Source organism: Dendropsophus ebraccatus, chromosome 2, assembly GCF_027789765.1.
Source record: "Dendropsophus ebraccatus isolate aDenEbr1 chromosome 2, aDenEbr1.pat, whole genome shotgun sequence".
In the NCBI taxonomy this organism is placed as follows: Eukaryota; Metazoa; Chordata; class Amphibia; order Anura; family Hylidae; genus Dendropsophus; species Dendropsophus ebraccatus.
The window spans coordinates 188928122-188945038 of record NC_091455.1 but is presented as its reverse complement, the minus strand read 5'-3'; the positions used below and the strand labels follow the sequence as shown (position 1 = coordinate 188945038).

At 43.2% G+C, this 16917-nt stretch overlaps 1 protein-coding gene across 4 annotated transcripts in view; it reads right to left on the bottom strand.

The window, feature by feature from the left end:
* Nucleotides 1-16917, bottom strand: part of ZMYND11 (zinc finger MYND-type containing 11) — a 77943-nt gene that overhangs the window by 13734 nt on the left and 47292 nt on the right. For all 4 annotated transcript variants that reach the window (XM_069958912.1, XM_069958914.1, XM_069958915.1 and 1 more), the window contains exons 5-12: nucleotides 16594-16755; nucleotides 12279-12356; nucleotides 9629-9721; nucleotides 5577-5664; nucleotides 4742-4797; nucleotides 3875-3952; nucleotides 2774-2892; nucleotides 1115-1322 (exon numbers count right to left, since the gene is read on the bottom strand). In XM_069958912.1, coding sequence (XP_069815013.1) covers nucleotides 1115-1322; nucleotides 2774-2892; nucleotides 3875-3952; nucleotides 4742-4797; nucleotides 5577-5664; nucleotides 9629-9721; nucleotides 12279-12356; nucleotides 16594-16755 — 882 coding nt within the window. The remainder of the gene's footprint in view (nucleotides 1-1114; nucleotides 1323-2773; nucleotides 2893-3874; nucleotides 3953-4741; nucleotides 4798-5576; nucleotides 5665-9628; nucleotides 9722-12278; nucleotides 12357-16593; nucleotides 16756-16917) is intronic.

The window sequence follows — 16917 nt, the reverse complement described above, 5'->3', positions numbered from 1 at the left end:
GCAGCCGAAAACGAACGAGTGCCGAGTCGGGGACGGCGCCATCTTGGACGCGTCCCCGGCCGGCATCAGTAACGGAGATCTCCCCCACTAGACCCCAGGGAAACGTTGCCTCCGGTAATCGGAGGCAGCTGTCAACTTTGACAGCTGCCTCCGATTAGCTAATTAGCGGGCACGGCGATCAGACCGTGCCCGCTAATAGCAGCGGTCCCGGGCTACTCGCGGCACCCGGGATCGCGGCACTTCAAAGCGGGGCCGCCGCGCGGCCCCGCTTTGAAGTGCAAGTGAGGACATATGACGTAGGGGTACGTCATATGTCCTTAAGAGGTTAAAGAGTCACTGTCGTTTTTTTTTTTTTTGCAGAAATCAATAGTCCAGGCGATTTTAAGAAACTTTGTAATTGGGTTTATTAGCCAAATCTGCCATTATCTGCATGTAAAAAGCCTTTTCCCAGGTCCCCCCCTCCTTCCTCTTTTTCATCCACTCCAAAAAAATCTGAAAATTGTGACTTGTTGCAGGAGACGTCCCCTGTCTGCTCTAGGGAGAGGGGAGGGGGGAGGAGGGAGGAGGGAGTTAGCCGGCAGCAGAAAGCAGATAACAGAGGATTACAGGCACGGAGCTGGGTGACAGCTGTAATCTGAGCTCAGACAGGTCACTGGTGACTGTCACAGGAGATATCCCGTGAGGGATTTGTAGATTAACTCTTTGTTGTCCTGTTTTGGTCTTTTCTTTAGCTCTCTCCATAGGAGAACAATGAAGACAGGGGGGAGAGCTTCAAACTGCTTTTTCATAATAAAAATTCATTTTTCGGATAATAAACCCAATTACAAAGTTTCTTAAAATCGCCTGGACTATTGATTACTGCAAAAAAAAATTTCACAACAGTGACACTTTAAATCTTCCCTGCACAGTGTGTGTTCCTGGACTACCAGCTGTGCAGGGAAATGCTATCTGGTCCCATTTACTCAGTTGGGCCTACACCACAAGGCCATGCACAGCTGACTTGCCAGACTCCTCTGTGCAGTAAAAACTTCCAATGAACCACAATGACTCTTGCTTAAAGGGATTGAGCTATTGTTAAAATCCTGTACCATAAAAGTTTTTGCAACCCACTTGCCTGTTCATTACTAGTCGATGAGATGCTGGATTCTGCTTCTTCCTCCCCTTTATCTTCTCCTTTAGATTTCCAGAACCGGCCCTCACGTAGGAAGCGTTGGTGCAGTTGCAACTCATCGCAGGCCTTTTTCCAGCCCATGCTTCGCTTTACATGGAGCTGATGTACGTTAACTGTAATTTCCTGTATATTCTCCGATGGAATCCAAGCCCTGTTTTATAATGACGGATTTACAATATATCACTGCGGTAGTGCACTTATATTTTTACTATACACATCACTGAACTGATAATGGCTACAAAAAGAAGAAAATGATGAAATCAGGACTGCATTACTACCACTCATACATAATAAGAGGAGGGTGATGCTTGTCATCAGTGACTGATGACCTATCACGTGAATAGCTCATCAGTCTGTTTTGCTCGGAAAACCCCTTTAAAAGAGGCAGCAGGCGGCAGCATTGGAGTCAGGGATGTTATTGTTTTCAACCACCTCCTCACCGGACATTTTAGTGGAACCAGTATATAGGTCCGTTGAGCCCATGGCCACCCAACAGACGTATACTTGCAGTGGTGTATTGTCTCCTGACTACAGTTCTGCCAAGATTTGCAAAAAAAAATCACAGCTTTTTTTACTGCAATTTTGCACAAATCAGAGCAAACCTGTAGCCAGGAAACAATTCAGAAACATTAAATAACATATTGAAGGACCTAATCATGGGGCTATGATGTCACCACAGGTCCTTTACAGTCTGCACTATGGGGGAGGAATACTAAAGATATAGTTAAAGTGGGGTAGGGGGGCCCAGGCTCGGTGAACAGCCCGGGGCCTATGGTAAAGTTAATCCGCCCCTGAGTGGAACCAAATAGCAGTACCAGGTGCAGTCACACTCGTAGCTATGGAGCTGTGTCTGTGGGACGGACTAAACAAAACTTGATGGCCTATCTTAACTATTTCTTGTAGACAAGGCCAGATTTGAAAAGCTTAAAAATGTTCTTCCTGTTCCAGCCAAAACCAACCTGGCATAGTCGTATATATAGATATCCGAACTTCTGGCGCCAGAATGGATTTTATGAAGATCGGTCTGCGTACATCATGAAAGGTACGATTTAAGGATAAGCTATCAATGTTTATGTACTGAGAAAACTCATTTGTAGAAAAAAAAATATCAGTGGTCTATACTAGTGGTCTAGGTAACATTAGACAGAAAAGTCCTCCTCTGATCCATATTACTACTTGTTGCCAGACCTCTCTGAAAAAACGATGACTGTGATAAGTACATTAACCATCCATCTACCGATACACAGTTATGTAGGCCAATGTGGCTAACAGGGTTTCCTGCTGTTCTCACTTTTACAGAACACAATTTTAAACTTTGCACAATGTTCTCTGTCTGTGTCAGGAACTGTCTACAGCAGGCGAGATTTGCTACAGCTCGGGACAGTTCCTGACATGGACCGAGGTGGCAGCAGAGAGCAGTGTGTCAGACTAGAAAGAATACACCACTTTCTGCAGGACATACAGCAGCTAATAAGTACTGGAAGGCTTTTTCAAATATAAGTAATTTACAAATATATATATATATATCTTTCTGGATCTTTGGAGTACCCCTTTAAGCATTTTTCTGTTGAACATCATGTAAATCGACCACTATCTTGGTACCTTTGGTGATGATGGCCAAAGAAACGAACATCCACTTGATTGTCTTCCTTCTGCATGATCTTGGCAGGCCAGAAGCCAAAGCCCTTCATCTTGGCCCAGACGAGCTCATGATTAGGGATCTGTAACAGAATGCAGTTTATAACCGTTATTAGTAACAATATTGCAAACATTTTTTTTTTAGAACAGAACTAAAAAAAATATTTCATAATAAAAAAGAATAAATCAAATAAAAAAAAAGATGACAGTTCATACTGTTAAGAAAAAAAAATGAATAAACTAACTTGAACTTTGTGGGCCTAAAGACTTCTTAAAGGGGTTTAAAGTCTAGCGATCAGCTGATTGCATGGAAAATGCTGGGAGTAGCCAGACCCGCAGTGATCTGGGGGAAGTCTTATCGTCAATGCCCCCCAGACGATGTAACCCTATAAGAGGCTAACTGGCTAGTGACATATGGGGTTCCTGCCAGCAAAAAGTAGGTAATCCAATGCAGAACTGCACGGATAACTCCTGCAATATTATAATATATCATCATATTTACATGACATGACCCTAGCCATTTTCTTCCCCTCATTTCCAGCATTGACTATGCCCTAGCAGTCCAGAATGAAACATCTGGGAATGGGGAAGGTGTTGTCCCTGGTGGGGTAGGGTGTTTAGGCGAAAAGTGCCACAGGAGGAGAGTTGGGTAAAATGCTGATGACAGATGAGGAGGGTGTGAGAGTAGCTTGCATAAGATGATGTGATTGGGGGAGGGGGGGGAAGGACAGTGCCAATGGGAGAGGAGTGTGAAAAGGGAAAGCAGTGCTGATAGTAATGGCGAAGAGTAGAAGACAGTGCTGCTATTAGTAATGCTGCACCTCCATGCCTGGTGCTTCTGGTAAGGTAGTTTGTGCTGCACTGTGGTATCTGGTGCTACCAGGAGGTACTATAGGTGCCACCTGATAGAACAGTGTCGCTGCTGAGGTCAAAGTAGAACAGGTTTGAGAAGCCCTGCCTTTAAGCATGTGCCTGGATATATGAGACATGGCTTATTACCTTGCCTTTAGTGAAAAAAAGAAAAAAATAGTAGATATTTGCTTCACCCCTGTGTTATATACTTACACATGGATAGCAGAACCAATTGTCAGGCCGAGCATTCGACAAAAAGAAGCAATTTTTGCACAACTGCAGCTCATCCAACTGAGGGAAGAGAACAATGTCATAAAACACTCATCAGAGAAAATACATGAAATACAAGACACATACCCCTCAGCCCCCTTATACCTATTTTATTTGCGGTAGCCCCCCATATAGAAAAACAGTGTCTTCTGTGCTTCCCTATGCAGTGAATAGAGCCCTATGACTAGATTCCTGGCGTGTGTGCCAAATGTAGGGAACAAAGTCTTACATTGAATTATACTGGATAATTAGAACTACTTATAATTATAAGAACAAGCTGGGAGCTGCAAACTTTCTATAGAATCCTATAGAGTGAATGCAGAGAAGTGCTTAGCCAAGCACTTCTTCCCAGTTCATTCTAGTGACAGCCTCAGCACCCAGGGCCTGACTTATGAAAAACTTTGACATTTCTTTATGACAGTGATGGGGAACCTGCGGCCCTCCAGCTGTTGCAAAACCACAATTCCCATGATACCTGGGCAGCCAAAGCCATATCCTTGGCTGTCCAGGCAAGATGAGAATTGTAGTTTTGTAACTGCTGGAGGGCCGCAGGTTCACTATCCCTGCTCAAGGAAATGTGAGTAGATAGGGCCTGAGATGGTACTTCTTATTTCTAGGCAATTTTTTTCACTGCAAAGGCACACAGAAAGCCTAAGGGGTGATGGGATATGGTGCACTATATACTCCTATATCGGTGTAAAATCAGATGAATAGTTAGAAATGGCAGCTGCTGATTTGTTGAGTGTATTAGAAAGTATAATGTTTCCATTAGCATGTCATCGTGTATAACCAGGCCACCGCTCAGCTTACCTCATGACACGTGTCCTTGTACAGAACCTTTGCCACATCGGCCTGCTCACTGTCATCTGTAACAATTACAAGAGAACACGAATGAGCTGATGCTGCCTTATACTATATCTTCTAATCTACTATATCTGTTATACAGCCATAGAACTGCATCCGGCATATACTGAGCTTAACCAGCAGAAAATGTGGTGTTTGTATAACTATTTAAAAGGCAAAAGTGGTGACTGTATGTATGACTGTAATGTTTTGCTCCCAGCCTAGGATTGCCTGAAATGTAGGGAGTAGGGTCACCCTTGGGGGGGGGGGGGGGGGCGGGGGTTTTGTGGGGAGTTTGTTCCGCACGGAATTCAGCCACTTCTGCTCAGTGTGAACATACCCTAAGGGTGGATTCACATGTGCCAAGGCCACAGAGGACTTTACTCAGAGAGTTTTGCTGTGAAATCTGCTAAGATACTCAGTAGTACCATTATAGTCTATGGCCCTCTCCATTCTCACAGTGATTTGCATTGCATCAGGACAGCCCAGTGATTGGCTGAGCAGGCTGTTAGTGGGCAGGGACCCGGAGAAGCAAGCAAAAGTGCACAGGGGGAATGCAGGCAGCTAAGCAAGAGCCGCTTATTATTTTTAATGTCCCAGCAGCTAAATAGTTAAACAAGGCCATTTCACTACATTCTTGCACCATAGTGAAAATCCACTGTGAGAATGGAGTGCCATAGACTTTAATGGTACTCAGTATCCCAGCAGATTTCACTGCAAGACTCACAATGTAAAATCTGCTGCGATACGGTACGTGTGAATGGATCCGTAGGACAGAATAATAAAAATAAAAATGCATTACCTCCATAAAAAATAATGGTGTTGTGAAGAAGAAGCTGAGCGTCAGCTTTGAACTCTTCGTAACTTTTATACTTTCCTTCAGTTACTTTCTAAAAAAAAATAAAATAAAAAAAAAAAACACGTCAGTCAGGTTGCAGGGGGAAAACCAGTGTAATTTCCTTGTACTGTAAGAAAAGAAAAATAGCTATTGAATCCTTCATAGCAGTAGTTAGAGGGAAATAAAGACATGGCTGAGTGTTATTATGAATGCCAGCAAGACGGGGCAGCGAGAGAAGTATAGAAAGGGCTGTGTAATGTGTGGACTTTATAAAGAACATTGTACATGTATATGAGTGGGCGAGGAATACTTAGTCACTATGTACCTTCTGTTAGCTGTCACTTCATAGTCTTTAATTCATACAGCCGTATTATGGTTATACTTTATTAAGAGTCGCAGCGGGGCACCCAAAGAGGTGCTTTGGGCTTTACTGTACCTGTCCATGCCTCCCATTTTATCTGATGCTTTATTTCTATGGGATTTGGTCTAAACTGTACAGAAATAAAATCATAGCCTGCTCCATCACACGCTGTATTATAATGGTAGTTTCTCCCAAAGCATTGCTTCTAAGGAGCAATACCTCCGACATATGACTGGTCTGCTGAGTGCATGGGCCTATCTAATTGTTAGCTAGCTAGGCATTGCTCCCACCTAGCCAGAATCCTGCTCCACACTGAGGGGCAACATCCCCAAAACAGTTGTCTGTAGATAGATACATGGCCTTGGTTTTTCCCTTGACATTACATTGACTTAAAGGGCCACTTAGTATGGTGGTTTTGGTGGTTTTTCTTATAGGAGCCACCCCTTGGCTGGGTCCTTCCCGGAGGGATATCTGGCTAGTGCTGTGTTTCGACACTCTTTAATGAGGCTCCACAGGCTCTTCTTTTGCATATTCATGTTTCACAGGGGGCAATGCACCTTGGATGTCACTGCATTGAGCGCTTTCACTAGCAGCCGGCAGTGTTATCATTTGGCTGGTCTCCCTGAGATCAGCGATCTGTTTCTCTTATAGTTAGCCATGTGACACTTTAACTGGACATAAAAATGCTTTTTTTTGTATCAATAATAAAGGAACGGATGGGTAAAACAAGGGTGCCATGTTACAGGATGAGAGGTTTGCTAGGTGAGCGTGTCAGTGGTTCTACAAGCGAATTGTAGGTGACAGCTTCCCTGTAACAGACCTGCAGAAATGGCTCATATTACTTATTCAGAGGAGACAAGAAATTTGCAAATGTAACCTCAGCTTTCAATAACATTTAAAATTAAGTTAACCTTTCCTGGAAACTAAGCTCTACGACCATGATAGGGTTTTAGATCTCAGAGACAATGCAGCCGAGCCAAGACAACTGCAGCATGGCCGAGGACCACGTGTTTTACCAATAGCCGTCATGGTCTTGTGGCAAGCAGAGGTGAAGCACATCACAGGTGAGGCAGATAAGCCTAGGGCTACGCTAACATTGTGGCAGCACAGCAGCAAACAGTACAGTTTTTACAATAAAGATGCACGATTTACATGGATTAACCCTTAGGGGACACAGCCAGTTTTCATTTTTGCGTTTTCGTTTTTCCCTCCTCGTGTATATAAGGCCATAGCGCCTGCATTTTTCCACCTAGAGACCCAAATGAGCCCTTATTTTTTGCGCAACTAATTGTACTTTGCTAAGGCAGATGTAATTTTTGCCTAAAATGTGCCGGGAAACCAGAAAAAAATTATATGTGTGGTGAAATTGAAAAAAAAAACGCATTTCTTTTATTTGGGGGAAATGTGTTTTTACGCCATTCGCCCTGGGGTAAAACTGACTTGTTATGCATGTTCCTCAAGTCGTTACGATTAAAACGATATGTAACATGTATAACTTATATTGTATCTGATGGCCTGTATAAAATTCAAACCGTTGTTAACCAATATACGTTCCTTAAAATCGCTCCATTCCCGGGCTTATAGCGCTTTTATCCTTTGGTCTATGGGTCTGTGTGAGGTGTCATTTTTTGCGCCATGATGTGATCTTTCTATCGGTACCTTGATTGCGCATATATGACTTTTTGATCGCTTTTTATTACAATTATTCTGGATTTGATGCGACCAAAAATGCGCAATTTTGCACTTTGGGATTTTTTTTGCGCTGACGCCGTTTACCGTGTGAGATCAGGAATGTGATTAATTAATAGTTCGGGCGATTACGCACGCGGCGATAGCAAACATGTTTGTTTATTAATTTATTTATTTATTTTTATTTATAAAATGGGGAAAGGGGGGTGATTCAGACTTTTATTAGGGGAGGGGGTTTTGTGTTATTAAAAATACTTTTTTCTTTTACTTTAGACATATACTAGAAGCCCCCCTGGGGGACTTCTAGTATATGCACTCTGATCTCTCATAGAGATCCATGCAGTATAGTTATACTGCATGAATCCATGAGATCGGTGTTCTATTACTTTTGGCTGCTGCAGCCAAAAGCAATAGAATGCCGAGCCGGGATCAGCGCCATTACGGAGCAGACCCCGGCCCGGTATGGATGCAGGGATCGCCCCCCCGCAATCGCGCCGCAGGGGGGCGATCCCCCCACTAGACCACCAGGGATGTGTAACCGCAAGTATTTAGAAGCAGCTGTCAACTTTGACAGCTGCTTCTAAGTACTTAATTAGCGGGCACGGCGATCGGACCGTGCCCGCTAATAGCCGCGAGCCCGGGCTACTCGCGGCACCCGGGATCGCGGCAGTTCAGAGGGTGGTCGCCGCGCGACCCCCCTCTGAACTCCCATAGCGGCACGAGGACGTTAAATAACGTCCTGGTGCAGCTATGGGTTAAAGAGACACTGTTGTGATTTTTTTTAAAATAAATCAATAGGGGTTGTGATTGCAAGCAGTTTTCCAAAATATCCTTTTTTTAAAACTTTTCTATTTTTAAATCAGCGCTATACACATGGCCACTAGGTGTCTCCCTTTCTGTCAAACTGTGGTATATATTCACCCGTGCCGATATTTGGTCTTTTCTCTGTTACAAAAAAAAAAACAAAAAAAAAAACAACACAGTAAGGCCTTATTCCCACGTTGCGTGTTCCGCAAGCAATGTGGACATGTAAGGCCTGTACTGGAGCCTCCGCCCCGCGCGGCAGCATCGCTGATATGATGCTGGGAGTGCGGGAACTGTATGGATATGCGGTGAGCTGTGACTTATAAATGCAATGAAATTAGAATAAAATTAGATTGAATATACTGATCAGTGCTATGCCATTGCATAGCATTGGTCAGTATAATCGGTGATCTGCACGAAGTCTGCCTGAAGGCAGACTCTATGACAAAGGCAAATAATATACCCCTCTCTGTCAGGGACAGTGATCTGGTCCTGACCAGTCAGTGACAGGTCCTCCTCCTGTCACTGACTCCCTTAAAAGCTGTGATCGCTATAAATGGCGGTGTTTAAGGGGTTGATGACCGGTAGGTGAATGATCTCAGATGTCTGTCATTGTGCCTGGCTCCTGGGACACTAATGTGTGGGGGGCCAATCACACTGAAGCAACCGCACACATTAAACCCCTTCACAGCAGGAATGTATATACATGTTCCTACTGCATGGGGTATCATGAACGTGCATTGAAGACGTGAAGGGGTTGATAATATAATCAGCCTAAGTTAATTGCCCTCAGCTGATATACAACCTGCATGATGAACAGGTGTCTTTCCTTGCATGAGTGAGACTTTTTCTTTTAAACAGAGAAAAGACTAAATATATCAGCAGGGAGCATGGGGCACAGTTTGCCCATATGTATAACGTTGGTTTAAACATACGAAAACTGCTTACGACCACAACCCGTTTGATTACTTAAAGAAAAATTTTCACGACAGGTACGCTTTAAGTTACAGTGTAGTGTTAGTGCTTTTTGTTGTACACACCAATTTAATGGGCTTTATCTTAGTTTTACTGATTCTATAATCCTCCTTATAAGTACTACACATAAGAGTGTGTGATGTGTGAGATCAGATGTGAATTACTGTACTGTCTCCTCTGTACTTACCTCATTGATGGTGGAAACGTCGATGGCTGTGTGCACTAACCGCCTGTACATAGGATGCTTGCTGTCCTTCCCTTTCTTGTTCAGTTCAATGGCCTGAAAAAGGTACAAATAATTATTTTAATATATGCAGGAAGTATGCATTGATTATACAATCAATAGGAGTTAGATAACATAGGGCTAGGACTAAGGAGCCCAAGGCCTGAGCGACTTGTACAGTTTGGCATACATTACTTTTTCAGTATAATGGGTGTCACTGAGCACAGAATAACAGACAGGTCTAGGATAACACACGCAGTCAATGAGAAACATCAGACCTGGAGTAAACTATCACTGTACTGTTGGGTGAGAGAACCATTGACCATAACGCTAGTAAAGCATTCAGCCCACCAAAACTGGAAACTGCCCCAACATAAAAGCTGTACATAGGAGAGAAATACATGTGAGACCAAAGGATATCTGATGTTTTCTTCTCACAGACCTGAAAGAAGAGGGGTTCTCCCCTGTTACAGATTGCAGATGCAAGGATGCAGAAACATTCAGGTTTCTATGCCAGGTTTATGGACCAGCACAGGGAATAATGTCTCGTTTTATCTATCTGCAAAGGATATAACCCAGGGAAATCCAATTGCTTATGTCAAGTACATCAGGAAACGGTAAAAGTAGAGAACTCTTTAAAGAGGATGTACTATCAGGTATATCTTCTTTAATCCGACCCACGGATCGAACAGCGCCGTCACAGGGAAGCTGGTGCCCCGGTCCGTTTTTGGAACTGCGGCCCGGTTCCCGTGTACTGAAGCACAGGAGGCGGGCCGGCCCTCCCCCAATGGGAGGGAATCCCCTCCCCTCTATGATGCGGCTCCATTGATTCTAAAGAAGCTGCGTCATAGAGGAGAGGGAATTCCCTCCCACTGGGGGTGGGCCGGCTCGCCCCGCCTCCTGTGCTTCAGTACCCGGGCCGCGGTTTCAAAAACGGACTGTGGCACCGGCTTCCCCGTGACGGCGCTGTTCGATCCGTGGGTAGGATTAAAGAGGATGTACCTGATGGTACATCCTCTTTAAGGCTTTGGCAACGTAAAAGTTTATACAAAATTAAAAGTTATATTGGGCTCCCAGTACTTAAAGTGTCACTGTAGTTTAATTATTATTATTATTTTTTTTTTTTTTTTGCAGAAATTAATAGTACAGGCGATTTTAAGAAACTTTGTAATAGGGTTTATTAGCCGAAAAACACATTTTTATCATAAGAAAGCAGTTTGAAGCTCTCCTCCGCTGTCTTCATGGTTATCTATGGAGAGGGGAGGGTTGGAGGGAGATGAGGCACCAAACAGGACAACAAAGAGTTAATCTACAGCTACATCACTGGGCTATATCCTCTTAAGTCAGCACTGACCTCTGAATAGAGGACAGCTCCCGCTGTGTAATCCTTTGTTCTCTGCTCTCTGCTGCCGACTAATCTCCCCCCTCCCCCCTCCCTAGAACAGACAGGGGCATGTCTGATGCAAGACATAATTGCCTGATAATGAGCAGTGAATGGAAAGGGGGGGGGGGCCTGGGGAAAGTCTTTCTGAATGCAGATAATGGCATGCCTTGCCTAATAAACCCAATTACAAAGTTTCTTAAAATCGCCTGGACTATTGATTTCTGCAACAACAACAAAAATACGACAGTGACACTCTAATACTGTTCCAGAATGCCTAATAACTAGAGATGAGCGCAAATTCGGCATACTCGTGTCCAATCGCTAGGCCTTTGAATCCCAGTGGCTACAGAAGTTGGATGCAGCCCAAGGGAGTCTGGGAAAACATGAATACAGCCTATGCTTAAGTTGTGCTCATCTCTACTAGTAACAAGAACAGAGGCAGGGTAAAGACTATGGAAACCTTTAAGGGCCAGTTCACACTGAGCAAGATTGGCGGAATTCTGCGGCGTAGATTTCCGCCACAGAATCCCGCCGTGCTCAGTGTGCTGCTGTAAGTAAATGAGAGGGTGCGCGCTCGTCCGCTGCCGCCGCTCTCCGCTCAGGGAACTAACATGTTAGTTCTTTGAGAGGAGAGGGAGCGGGCGAGTGCGGAATTCTGATGATCTTGCTCAGTGTGAACTGGCCCTAACATAGTAGAAAACTAGTGATTAATTCAGTTAAAAAAGTGGCACTTATTTATATTTATAATAATAGAGGAAAACTCCTGTTTTTCTAACTAAAGGACGGCCCTGCCTTACTACGAGGCTTTTGTAGCTTCTTTGTTGTACACCAATAAAGCATCATGCTGGAGGGCCTAAGAGCCCCAATCCACCTTCTCCGCCTTTTATCATCAGGTTTAATGAACACCCAGAGATTTGCAGAACTAGTTATGAAGTGGAGCGGCCCGCCTCTGTATACTGCTCTTACTGTCTTCTCTCAATATACAAATATATTCTCAAGAAAGCCATAGACATCACACAGAGATGACAGGTTTTGCATGAAAAGCTTTACAATTATTCTCTGCTGAAATCCTGCAAGACATTTGCGAGGAAATAAAGCGGTGAGTGATGAAAGCGAAGCGTCCGCGGCAATACCACATGCGTATGAGAATAGCGGCTGCTCCTGCAAGAAGTGATTACCATGTGCGTGAGACCATCGGGGGAATCAGCTTACTCTAGAAGTAAAACCTACCCTCTCCTTCATACGGGACACAATGAATCGCAGGTATTTACCCATCTCCTGCTTGTTGGCGTTTTTCTTCTTCATACTCTGAAAAAAAAAGAAAAGAATAAGATTTGAAGGTGCTAGGGTCTTATTCACTACATCAGACATATAAGCATGTATGGACAACATACACATTATAGAAGAATGCTACTAATAAATCATTGCAGCAGATGTGCTGTTATTTGTAGCGTGTTAAGTGGCTGCTCGCAAATCACTACTGTGCACAGGATTTTTCCAATAATTGTTTTTTTAACGTAATTTTATATTTAGTTGTAATTTTAAAAAATAGGCAGCCTCATTAAAAATAACTTTTGACATGTCATCAGGCACGCCAAAAGTTATTGATCAAAGCGGGTCTCATTGCTGACACCCACTGTGATCAGAAGATATAGCCAAGGAAAGATCACTGCAGCGGGGTCCACTTCCTGGTCAGCAGCTCAGAACATAAAAATTTCCCATAGACTTTCATTATGAATTTTCAGACTGCGCTGCGGGCTGGGGATTGTATTGAGCTATATCGCCTGATCGCAGTGGGTGTCAGCAGTGAGACCTGCTCTGATTGATAACTTTTGACACGTCTGATAACATGTCTTGTAAGTGCTATATAGATTTGGCTCCTATCTGCCCAGTAAAAGGTAGGACCATGTCTCTGAGGGCACCTTAACGTGGTGACATGGTACACTCTGTTTGATCACATAGTTTGCTAAGATCCTCATTTTTTAATATCTACAGAGCATGTTTTTATCTTGAGTACACTGGGGGGAGTATATACGATAACCACTTGCACCTGTAGGTTGCTGCCGCACTTTCAGTTTTTTTGTGTGTACTTAAAGTGACACTGTCACCCCCTTTTTGCATTCTGACTTCTCTACACAGGTGTAAAGGGTAAATTTAGCGTTTTTCATACCTTATTTTATATCACACGTCATGGTGCTTGTTCAAGTAAAAAATCATCTTTTACCGACTGCAGATTGTGTTAAGTGGGTGGCCATTGGAAAAGGCTGGCCGAAAGGTCTAGACCCCACCCCCTTTACATCGGCCAACCAATGGGTGTCAAGGGGGTGGGGCTAAGTGGCGCTAATGCCACAAGGCCACGCCCACTTAATACAATCTGCAGTTGATAAAAGGACACTTTTTACTTGAACAAGCACCATGACGAATGATATGAAATAAGGTATGAAAACCGCTAAATTTACCCTTTATACCTGTGTAGAGATGTCAGAATGCACAAAGGGGGTGACAGTGTCACTTTAAGCCACATGCAGCGTGCAACCTGCAGTGTGAACAGAGGTATAAGAGGTGCGGGCAATTTTTTTTTACTTTTTTTGTCTGATAACGTCAAAAGTAATTTTTAGTGACAGGTACACTTTAGATTAAAAATAATGCACTGTTCATTACTGCTGTATAATGTCCTCCATAGTGCTGTTGATTCTAGTAAGTGTATAGCTATATCTAAGCCCATGCTGGATTTACAGATATACTGATCAATACTACTGTATATTGTTTGTGTTATTGCCGCTTCTGAATGTATGCTATAGAGGGATAAAGAAGCAAGATCTCCTCTTCTCCGTATGTGCTGTGTATTGGAGACATCAAAGCTGCTAGTCTCTACATCTTCTCATAGAGCTTAGTTTTACTGAGGATTAAAGATGTAGACCGTAGAGAAAAAAAAACACTGAAAAATGTAGAGGATATAAGGCACACATAAAACAGCTTATTATGAAAAGTGTGCTTAAGCAACAAGTATACTCTAAAGTGATTAAAGTGTCACTGTTGTTTCCAAAAACTTTTCACGTCAGAGAGACATCAAGAGACAAGTTATCCGACAGTATCCAGTAGAATAAATTCCGTAAGGTTAATTCAAGAAACATACACAGTGGCAACGTTTCAGCCCAGCAGTATCTTTTTTGACCCTGCTGGTTTGATACATTGCCACTGTGAATGTTGCTTGAATAAACCTAAACAAATTTATTCTACTGGATGCTGTCAGATAACTTCTCACTTGATGTCACACGGTCTCCATTTGGGATTGGAGATCCTATGGCATGCGTCCCACCTCTACTTCTATTAGGGCATTCCACTACACTTTTGTGACCGGTGTGTTGGACTTTTGATATATGGTATGTCAGAGAGACATGTCAAAAGTTTTGATCGGTCCGGTTGACCCTGACCAATTGTAAGAACGAGCGGGGAGAGGACCACACTGCCGCAGTGACCTTAACAGGCAATAAAATGTTTGTTGTAGCCAGTACTAAATATGGTGTGCGGGTCCTATCACAGTAAAATCCATTTCCTTCAGTAAACTACTGTTTTGCAGGAGCACAAAGCATATTTAAAACTGCAGCGTGCCCAATCTGTTAAAGGGTCTGACATGTTTTCTCCCCACTGACTTTAATGGAGAAGAATCGCACCATTGAAATGCACATGTACAAACCTTAATGGCAACTTTTCAGTTTTATGATAGGAACTGAAAACATTCCTCAGCATTTTGTACTTTTCACTTACAAGACTAAGATGTCACCCAGACAGGTCTACTGTGCCCGTATTTAACAGTTTATATTAGTGTGGAGCTAGGGGAGTAGTGTGACTCCTTGAGACCTCCAAACTGGTGTACTGAGTCACCCACAAGCTGTAAGCAGAGCCATAGGCTGTATCTATGGTTTCCCAGACTCTGCACGCTCAGACTCTAGCCAGCCAGCACCCTGCTCTCTACTGATGGGGGGCAAGAAACCCACAACAGCTGGCAACAAATGGGTTAATCTCCCTTTTAAAGGAGAAGGCTTACTTCTGAGATGTGGAGGGGGCAGGTTTATATACTGATCATGGCATGGGAGCCACAACCATGTTGACTAATAGCTGCCCGAGGTGGATCCACAGGAAGTGGGCACCAGGAAGTAGAAGGCTTCAGCCGTCTTTTGCTCCCCTGACAACCCCTTTAAGGCCAGAGATGAGCATAACTTGAGCATGTGATTGCGCGGCATTTGGTTACCAGTGGTTTAAGAAGTTGGATGCAGCCCTAGAATGTCCTGGAAAACATGGATACAGCCTACGACCTATGGCGGTATCCATGTTTTCTAGGACTCCCTAGGGCTGCATCCAACTTCTTCAGCCACGTATATTGAAAAGCCGCACAACTGGACTCGAGTATGCTGAAGCTGCGCTCATCTTAAAGGCCAGACATTACTGTAAGGGACGCTACCTTTAGTAGATGGCACTTTAGAGCAAGTACCTTTCCTTCTGGAGTTGGGCTACTGCTTTTTTTACATTTAGGGGAAGCTGGTTTCCTAACACCAACACAAAAGAGGATTCTTTACTGTAAGGGCAGTGAAATTATGACGCTCTTTGCTAGTTAGCATGGGGAACTCAGTAAAAGGAGTGTAACAACACTAGCATTGTCTGTTTACAAACTATGATACCATTTTACTTGAGAGTCTTACAGCATATAACACTAAATGAAGGAAAAGCCATGAAATGATATATAAATATAAATAAAAAAAAATATAAAAAATTATATTATATATATACACACATATATATATATATATATATATATATATATATATATATATATATATATAAAACTCTCCAGGAAGTTCTGATATACTACCGTATGTTTTGCCTAATGCAGTGCCTAAGGGAGCGGTGACATAGGAGATAAAATACTTCTGTCACGTGCCACCCCGGGGCCATCTGCATTACACAGCTGACTTTTATAGACATGCTGAAGTATATCCGTCCATCTGAGAACAGCACAAACAGAATTTGCTTATATATTGGTATGAGCATTCATTCTCTTTGGTGGAGACATCATTCGACAATATGACGCAGAGAAGAATCTTAAAAGGGTTATAAACCTTGTTAGACGTAAAGCAGTTTGTTTTGGGTCACGGTTACAGTGAGGTATGTCGGTAATATCTTTTCGGGAATTCGCCATCTTCGGCAATTCTTTATGAGTACAGCAGCGCCAAAGACAGAACGTCACTTTCTGAAAAGTATTTCTGCCTTCGAAAGATATTCTGCTGTCGCTGTCTCTTATGTATTAGTTTAGTATACACATAGGGGAGATTTATCAAACATGGCGTAAAGTGAAACTGGCTCAGTTGCCCCTAGCAACCAATCAGATTCCACCTCTCATTCCTCATAGACTCTTTGGAAAATGAAAGGTGGAATCTGATTGGTTGCTAGGGGCGACTGAGCCAGTTTCACTTTACACCATGTTTGATAAATCTCCTCCATATAATATATGTATATAAGTATGACTCCAGACGCGATGTGACCTTACCTTGCAGACCGGGCACTGCCAATGATTACTGCTATCCCTGAGTCTTAAATCATCGGGCAAACATTTAGGGTGGTAGACACGAAAACACTGGTCACATATCATCACCTCTCCGGGTAAATGACATTCAAAACAGTACCAGTCATGAGTTTCTGCCTCCCATTCCTAGGAGAAACACAGGGTTATTTGGCAAGGCAATTGGTTAAGGTGCTCGGATAGGTAAGTAGCTGGACCTACATGTTATATTAGCCATTAGAATTACACTTCTTATTAGAGGTCAACCTATCAGTGCTGCAAGAGCGTGCAATGTGTTGCTCTTGCATTTGG